The sequence below is a fragment of the Cuculus canorus genome, chromosome 2, assembly GCF_017976375.1.
Source record: "Cuculus canorus isolate bCucCan1 chromosome 2, bCucCan1.pri, whole genome shotgun sequence".
NCBI lineage: Eukaryota > Metazoa > Chordata > Aves > Cuculiformes > Cuculidae > Cuculus > Cuculus canorus.
In genome coordinates, this window is record NC_071402.1 from 129698217 (window position 1) to 129707186 (window position 8970).

An 8970-nucleotide genomic window follows, 5' to 3' on the forward strand; every position below is an offset into this window, starting at 1 on the left:
TTATATTATATTGTATTATATACAATAAACCTTCATAGGTTTTATTACAATTTTCCTCGGTGATGTTATATGTGCACAGATATCTGTATAATGTGCATAGCTAATTAATTAATTAACATCTGAAGTTCTGAGTCATCAATTTAACTTTTACAGAGGACTAAAAGAACAATAACTCGTATTGATTCTCCAGCCAATCAAAAAAAGCCAAATCACTCTTCAGGTAAAACAGGAGTCTTGACTTAAGCTTACCTGGACTTGGATCTTTGCCAACTTTTTTAAATCACTTTTCAGGAAATGTGCTAAAAGTCTATAGAAACATCTTTGAGCTTTAGATACAGCATCTGACGGGAAACTGTAATGTTATTGAATTCCAAACTTCACTCAGAATCCTACAGTGGCGTAAAAACTGGAAAGTTTAGAAGTTTAGCTCTTTGGAAATAGTATTCAAATTCAGATCTTGTGGGTGGAGTTGGGGTGTGTGAAGGTGCATAAGTAGGCAGCAGGAACAGCAGCGTTCACACTGTAACCAGGAACAGCTTTGCACCCTGGCAGGCTTCTGGAAGAGTAAACAAGGTAAGGCATGGCACACTTACTGCTTTAGAAAATACCTGGGTGAGCTGTGTGGCTGTGTTACCTCGGGCTGGGGCAGTGGATCAATGGAACGAATGCAGGTAGAGTTGAGCACAGCTTGCTGTGAATTGAAAATGTGTACAGAAATGTTGGCTTTGCAGGTTAAAAGAGCCAGGAGAGGAGGAGGGTGGAAAACTCTGCAAAAGTGCACATATCCTTCTGCAGGAGAAGTTTTGAAAAAGCAGGCTTAATGTTCCTCTGTCTTTGCCTTCTGCACTCTACATCAGCAACAGCATAACATTTGCCTGGTCTTTAATTTCATGGCTGTCTCATACCTTCTTTTTGCTTTGATCTGGGGTTTTTTGTTCTTTTAAAGAAGCATTACTTCCTCTACACAGCTCTAGACAAGACAACTCATGAAGCAACCCTGAACATCCACTGGGTTTTATTTAACTTTATATAATTTCTTCCTTGCCAAGGAGAGTTTTCTTACGGCAGGAAGGCAGTCTGCTGCAAAAGTCCTATTTCATGCTCTTGCAGCAGTGGCTTGTTGGACATTTGAGGTTTATTGGACATCCCAGTAGCACTGTACCACTGATGAAAATTCAGCTAACATCTCCTACCCAGAAAAATGCTTCTGTTTCCCTGCAGTTTCATTTTCATAGTCCGAACTTTAAAAACAGCCAGCCTGTTGTAAATTTTGAATGAATCTTTTGAATGTTCTATATTTCTTTTGGACTATCTTAGATTTTTTTATTACACTCTTTCGCTGGTGTTCTAGTTTCTAGTGGGAAAGTTAATGAAAAAACATAAGGTCATGCTGTTAAAGTGTTTTACTCCTTCAAAGAAGCATGTCAGCTGAAAAGCTGAGGAGCTTCCCATCAGACGTGTCTCATCTCCATGTCCGTGACCCAGAGCCTGGCTCAGAAAAAGCCCCCTACGTTCTGTTGCTTAAACATGCTGCATTTCGGTTCTTACCGTTCTGCACAGCGGCTCTTCCTCACAATTTTTATTATGGATTCTACTGGTTTTAAGGATTAGATGATACTTCTAAGGGGAAAGACAGGATCAGAAGTTTTCATCAACAGCATTAAGCTGTGCCTGTGCCAATGACTTACTATAAAGCTTAGCTTAACACTTTGACTTCTCATGTGGGCTGCTCGCATGGCAAAATGGAGGAAGAGTCAAGACAAGTTAATTTTTCAGCACTTGCTGCTGGGTTAGTATAACACTGGGAGACTGAGGTATGACTGTGAACTTACTAGGGCTTGTAAATACTTTTGAAACTGCTAGAACTCATTTGTCTTACTGAGAAAATTTAATATATGTAAAAAGAAAAGAAAGAAATTAACACATACATACACATCTTAAAAGGACCACAGCCCAAGGGTGTGAACAAAGCAATAGAAAGCAGCGAGATCCTTCATGGCAATTTGCTAAGCAAACCTCATACTTCCTTGACATTCCCCCAAGCCCAGACCCCTGCCTGGAGCATTTGTTTCAGCGCTGACTCACCCTGCTCCGTACTTCTGACTTCACCTTCTAACCTACCTGCCTTTATCCACTGTGTGCCTCAAAGTAAGCAACAGTCTGGGAAGCATGAGAACATGCAGGTTTTCCCTTCTGTTCCAGGAGCAGTCATGGAGAAGAGTTGCATGTCCGTGTTCCTGCTGCTGGTTGCTGTCTCCTGTGCTCTGGCAAAGGATGTGGGCAAGAAGGAAACAAAGGAGACTACTGCTAAACCAAAACTGCCTCAGACACTCTCCAGAGGTAAAAAACAAAAAAAAAAAAACAACAACCCAGATTTAAAAAACTCCGGTCTGCTAAAGTTTTGATTCCTATGCTGTTCTGATAACTTATTTTCATATAATCATAGAATCATCAGGTTGGAAAAGGCCTTAGAGATCATCAACTTCAACTGCACCTGTCTACTACTAAATCATGTCCCCACACGCTTCATTTACCCACTTTTTAAACACCTCCAGGGATGGTGACTCAACCACCTCCCTGGGCAGCCTCTGCCAGTGCTTGGTAACCCTTCCTGTGAAGAAATTTTTCCTGATATCCAATCTAAACTTCCCCTGATGCAGCTTGAGGCCGTTCCCACTTGTCCTGTCCCCTGTCACTCAGGAGAAGAGGCCAGCATCCTCCTCTACAACCTCCTTTCAGGCAGTTGTAGAAAGTGATAAGGTCTCCCCTCAGCCTCCTCTTCTCCATGCTAAACAACCCCAGTTCCCTCAGCTGCTCCTCATAGGACTTGTTCTCCAGCCCCTTCACCAGTTTTGTCGCTCTTCTCTGGACACACTCCAGGACCTCAATGTCTTTCTTCTAGCAAGGGGCTCAAAATTGAACACGGTAATCGAGGTGTGGCCTCACCAGCGCAGAGTACAAAGGGAGAATCACTTTCCTGGTCCTGCTGGCCATTTTCTTGCAACTCATTCTATAAACACATGTTCTAGTATTTCCTAGTACCCCCTCCCCTTTTACTCCTGATTTAAAGCCCTCTGGCAGCACTTCTGTTAAAGCCCTTCATGGCAGATGCAGGCAGTGGATGGGATGCAACCTGCCCCGGCTTCTAACATGCCACCTGTCCTTGTCCTGCAGGCTGGGGAGACCAGCTTATCTGGACACAGACGTACGAGGAAGCCCTCTTCCGTGCCAAGAACAGGTACCACACCACACCCCTTGCCCTGCCCCACACTCCACAGTGCCCTCTCGTGCCATCCTGGCTCCTAATGAGGAATCTTGTTTTACAGCAACAAACCCTTGATGATTATCCACCATCTGGATGACTGCCCGCACAGCCAAGGTAATAAGTCCTTTGCACTGGAAAAAAAAATAAAGTAAATAATCTGGTTTTCAGTTTCTGGATAAACGCTGCTTTAAAATAACCAGCCACCACTTTGCTGGCTGAGTAAGCCTTAGTGAAATGCTAACTTCCACAAGCACACGGAGTGTTCTTTGAGACGCTGTCATACACAGATGTTTGCCAATGTGCAGAAATAAAATTAAAATAGTGATTCAGTATTACATGATGTAGAACAGATACAGAAATCAGCACAGATCAGGAGGTTTAGGCTCACTTCACAGTTGGCCAAAACCAACAGCAAGACCAGGAGTAGTGAAAACCAAGAATTTATTGGAAAAAACATATGCAGCTCTCAGTATCACTGATTGTTAAACCTGAATGCAGCAGAGGACTAAATCAAATTAGATTGCAACTGAGCTCTTGTGGGATTTCCGATAGCTGGGACTCCTTTTTTCCCCCCATTTCTGGATTTACCTGAGGCCCCTTCTTCCTGCAAGCCGATCCACATGGCAAGACCTTTGTGTCCACCCGTAACACCAGAACGATCTTTGAACAAGCATTAACTCAAACATTTCAGGCTGTAGTTGTACACGTTTTATTGTCAGAGCCTTAAGAATTGGAGCCAGAAACGGCAATATTAGAATAGGAAGTTTGAAAGGTCAAATCCTCAAATTTAAACTTAAGCAGACAGATTTGAGAGCAAGTTGCACTACGTGAAGGAAGGATGGATATTTTGTACCATTACAAATACTCTTTACAACATAACATATATGAGCTGATCATCTTAAAGCAGAATGAACTTAAAATCTTCATTTGTTTTAATTGTCTCATTTTGATTCTATCAGTTTGTTTTAATTTCTTTTTCGACAACAATATATTTCAGGGGCATATTTTTCACTTACATTCCCATTTGTTTCCACTGTAGCCCTCAAGAAGGCCTTTGCTGAAAATAAAGAAATACAGAAACTGGCTGAAAAATTCATTCTCCTGAACCTTGTGGTAAGTTTCCCAGTTATACTTCATTAAGTGAAAGCAATAAAATCCCATTTTTAACTACAGCTTCTCTAGCTATAATTAGTCAGTTCAATAGCTAGGGTTGGCTAAGAAAAATGGCAAGTGCTGAAGCATAATAGATTCAGTAATAAGTCTGTAGCTATCATAGCCTCAAAATATGAGGGAGTTTAAAGCTTAGTAATAACATCAACCATTTGTTATCCATTTATAACTCCAGCTGCTAAAAGATTTCATCTCAGACAGGGAATTTCTTAAAGTGCAAAACGTATTATTTGAGCTGTATTTCCTAACACAAAGTACACTGAAGGAAAGAAATATATTTATGTAACATGCCCTCCTTGACTGGGAACTGTGTCTCTTTTCTTTAAGTATGAAACCACAGACAAGAATCTTTCACCTGATGGCCAGTATGTCCCTCGGATTTTATTCATAGGTGAGTATCTCAAGCATCAAAGTTAATCTCAAATCCTCGAGCTTATTAACAAGAATTTATTTAATGAGAATATAAAATTTCTAGTTAGTTTTTTTTTGGATCAAATTTCAAAGCAACCCCAGTCAGGTCATTAGCTTTACAGGTCCAGCATTCCTCCCTTGTTGATTCCACAAATTATGTAACTTCTTCCATCATGTCACTAAAATGACATGATGCCACAGTCACTAGAATGGGTAGAGACTGGCTCAGCCTTGCTCATCTGCATATCTCTAGAAATACTGTAAGCTGTCAGGTTTCCATTGATAATACCATCTCGGACACTGCAGGAACAGCAGTGACCCCAAATGCATCAGAGGCTGATTTTCAAAGCTCAATATCCAGTTCTGAGCTCCACTAACCTGCACAAACCCCTCCAAAGCATTTGCATTTTGGAGGTGCGTTAGTGGCCATGCATACATCCTGGTATTCCCTCTCCCAGAACAGATACATAGCCTTACACACTGCACATGCATCACTAACACATATCTTTATAAATCTACATCATGATGACTATTGTCAACAGATCAAAGCAACTGCCGTATTAACTCTTCCTTTATTGTTTCTTTTTAAATAAGTTTTGTGGCCTGAAAGCAGCTTCAGCTCATAGAGTTAATTCAGGTACTATGCAGTGGCACAAGGTGCAGGCTGATCAACATTGATTGGAATTAAACCTCTTAATAAACCAGCAAACACAACACTTAAAATTGAAACGCCAGTGACTGTGTAGAAGAACAATCTCTCTGTTGTTAGCAGAAGCAGATGTGTCTTGTAGAAACATTTAGGAAGCAAGCAGAAGTGCAGAAAGGTTTGTTTCCTTCTCCTTGAAGGTTAATCCTGTCCTCTACAACTGCTTTTATCCTTTTTTTTCCAGATCCTTCCCTGACTGTGAGAGCAGATATTACTGGAAGATACTCAAACCGTCTCTATGCATACGAGCCCTCTGACACTGCATTGTGTAAGTAGCATTTTCTCAAGTATTCTGAAGATATTCTAAAAGCAGTCAGGTTTTTCAGGTGATAAGGAATAACACCAGGCATTACAGACTCTCACAACCAGTACTTACTGAAAGACAGTTAACCAAGATTAAAAATAAACAGGATGCTAGCCTTAAACTCATTGAGGTGAAGAGAATGATGGCAGAGCCCTGGAGCCTTAAAAGCATACATCTGTTAAAAGAAAGCAGACATCAGCAGGGACTTGCATAATTCAGCAGCGTTCACTGTAAGCAGCAGTGAGAATTTTTGCACACAATCCCTGCCAGGCCAGGTCAGGAAACCTTCTGGGAGTAGGGAAGGGTCGTGTGCTACTGCACAAACACCTCAAGTGCTGCACAGCTCCTGTCTCTGCCCTGCCAATGCCCACACGCTTGCATTAACAGACATATATTCTCACCAGTCAAAATTAAACAGATGACGTTCACAAAATGATTGGAAGAGGCTGTAGAGCACAACATATCAGAATCCATATAGCATTAGGGATGTGAGCAAAAGCTTTAATAATAATGACATTTTCTCAACAGTATTTGTAGTCACTGGCAGAGGAAGTTGCAACAAAAATAACATGTATGAATATTTCATTTCTAGTGTACTCAAACATGCAGAAAGCACTGAAGCTCCTGAAGACTGAGCTGTAAGGGGAAAAAAGGAAGCCCTGCAATACTATGAAGTCTGATCTTCCAACTCTTCTCCATTCATTGCCACTGGTGAAGAGACTATATTCAGTGATGTTTAGTGATGTATAGTGCTGGTTCATATACATGAACACTACAGTTTTACATTAGCACTTTTGTACTGAGCAACATTTTTAAGAGCTGAAGGCTTTTAATTTAAGGCATATGGAAGAATACTGTATGGTCCAAATGTAAAAATGATTTTTTTAAAAATAAATCCATTATCAAGTGTTTACATACAAAATATTGCTGCATTTTGTATTTTTTCCTTATTATTCTTTACCGTTAACAGAAAGAGTAAAATCACTGCATCACTTGAGACCACAGACTGCAACTTTACATCTAAGGACTTCAGAAAGAAAAGGGCTGCTGTGGGTTAACTCCGGCCAGCAGCACAGACCCAAACAGGCACTCACTCACCTCCCTCTAGAGGTATGGGAGAGAGAATCAAAAGGGTAAAAGTGAGAATACTTATGTGTTGAGATAAAGATGGTTTAATAGGTAAAGCAAAAACTGTACCCACAAGCAAAACAAGGAAGTCATTCACTATTTCCCATTGGCAGGCAGGAAAAGCAGGGCCCCATCACAGGGAACAGTTACTTGGGAAGGCAAATACCATAACTCCAAAAGTTCTCCCTTCCTCCTTCCATGAGCTTTTTTGGTGACCATGACATTATATGGTATGGAATATCCCTTTGGTCACTTGGGGTCAGCTGTCCCAGTTGTGTCTCCTCTCAGCTTCTCCTGCACCACTAAGCCTGGCAGGATAGTGTGAGGAACAGCAAAGCCCTTGATGCTGTGTAAGTATCAGCAATAACTAAAACACACTTGTGTTACCAACACTGTTTTGTTGAGAAATTCAAAACATAGCACCATGCAAACTGCTATGAAGAAAACTAACTCTACCAACCCAAACTCAGTACAGGAAAACAGCTCTTTATCTTGTTTCATCAGCTAGCTAAGCTCCGTATTCCTCAGCGTGCTTTATCTTCCTTTATTTTCCCCCAGCATCAACCCACATAGAGCTCTCATTATCAGCCCTTTCTTTACAGTTATGTGACAAGAAGTGCAAAACTCTTACAGAAAAGTACTTGAAATTAGAAGATGGGAAGGTTTACATATGGGGCTTTTTTTGTTTTTTAGACTGACTGAATTCTGAAGTGCCCCAAGGATCCCCTTATCAATCCAAAGATTGGTTTTTTTAAAGATAAAAATTGCTTCCCTTAAAAAAATTCCTTCTTACACTGGAATTCAGTAAAGCTTTGAGAGGATTAATAGCAGCGATACCAGATTGAGTATATGGTTGGTTTCATGATTGCATTACAGCTTGTGATTGCTTTACAAGTCTAAAAAGGACAAGAGAAGTAAGAACTAAAAAAAACCTGGTAGCTGAACATCATGGGAGTACACATCACCTCAAGACTTAGGCCAAAAGGAGACTTTCCAACCTCAAATATCTAAGAATCAAGAAGTAGCAACAGCATAAAACACTTTGCCAGGACTATATCTGTGCTATCTTCTCAGCCTTTTGGCAATGTCAGCCATTACTACCACTACTATTACCATTACTACCACTTCCAGTCATTATGATAACCACAAGAGAAGAATACCCTTGGAGGGTAGGACAGGTAAGAGAAGCAAGGCTTCCAGCTCAGGGGAATTCCTCAGCAAAAGTAGAAGCAAGGCGCCTGCTAACATGTCTTTGGCAACCTATGTGAACCCCACCAACCAGAACATCTTAAGCAGTATTTGGAAATGGCCCCAAACATGCAAGTGAGTATTCCTTCAGCAGTTCAGTAACGAACAGAGACAGAGGAAAAAAAGGACGTGGTGGGCACAGAAACATTCTCTCTAAGCAGCCATCATCCACAAAAAGCAAAAAAGGTGGTTACACCACTAAGTAGGACAGCACAGACGGAGGCTGGAGAAATTCATTTTGAGAACCAAAGAAAGACCTGAGGTACCCTTGCTAAGAGCTGTGTATCTGACATGTGAAAGGAGGCAGATGCTGTGCAGTGGTATCAATATGTTAGTTAAGATCTGGATTCGCTTTCTCACAGATGCAGAAGAATTACTTGATCATTTCATAGCCAGTTGTTTTTATGTGACAAAAATGCGTAGCTGTCTTGAAGGCTGACAAGACATCTTTCTACATTTTTCCAGAATAACCAACTTAAAGAAAGCATTTCAACATAACTAAGGTCATAAGACAACTAATGCGAGCACTAAGAATGCTCCAAGTGAAACCGCTTTGTTATTTTGATACTCTGCTGCTGTAAATTTGTTCTATAAAATCTGGTTACAATCAAGTCCAGTTCTCAGGCAGTCATAAAAATTAAAATGCCCAAGGAAGCCAAACAAAGAGGAATGACAAAGGAATGAACAAAGCAAACTTCAAAGAGAAAATCCACCAAAGATAAATAGAAATAATTTTTT

At 40.7% G+C, this 8970-nt stretch overlaps 1 protein-coding gene across 1 annotated transcript; it reads left to right on the plus strand.

The window, feature by feature from the left end:
* Positions 1 to 473: 473 nt before the first annotated feature.
* On the plus strand, positions 474 to 8835 carry AGR2 (anterior gradient 2, protein disulphide isomerase family member). The gene is made up of 8 exons (XM_009570832.2): positions 474 to 573; positions 2203 to 2340; positions 3175 to 3238; positions 3327 to 3379; positions 4305 to 4378; positions 4763 to 4826; positions 5737 to 5820; positions 6449 to 8835. The coding sequence occupies exons 2-8, from the start codon at positions 2211 to 2213 to the stop codon at positions 6496 to 6498; spliced, it is 519 nt and encodes a 172-aa protein (XP_009569127.1). The 5' UTR covers positions 474 to 573; positions 2203 to 2210; the 3' UTR covers positions 6499 to 8835.
* Positions 8836 to 8970: the final 135 nt, after the last annotated feature.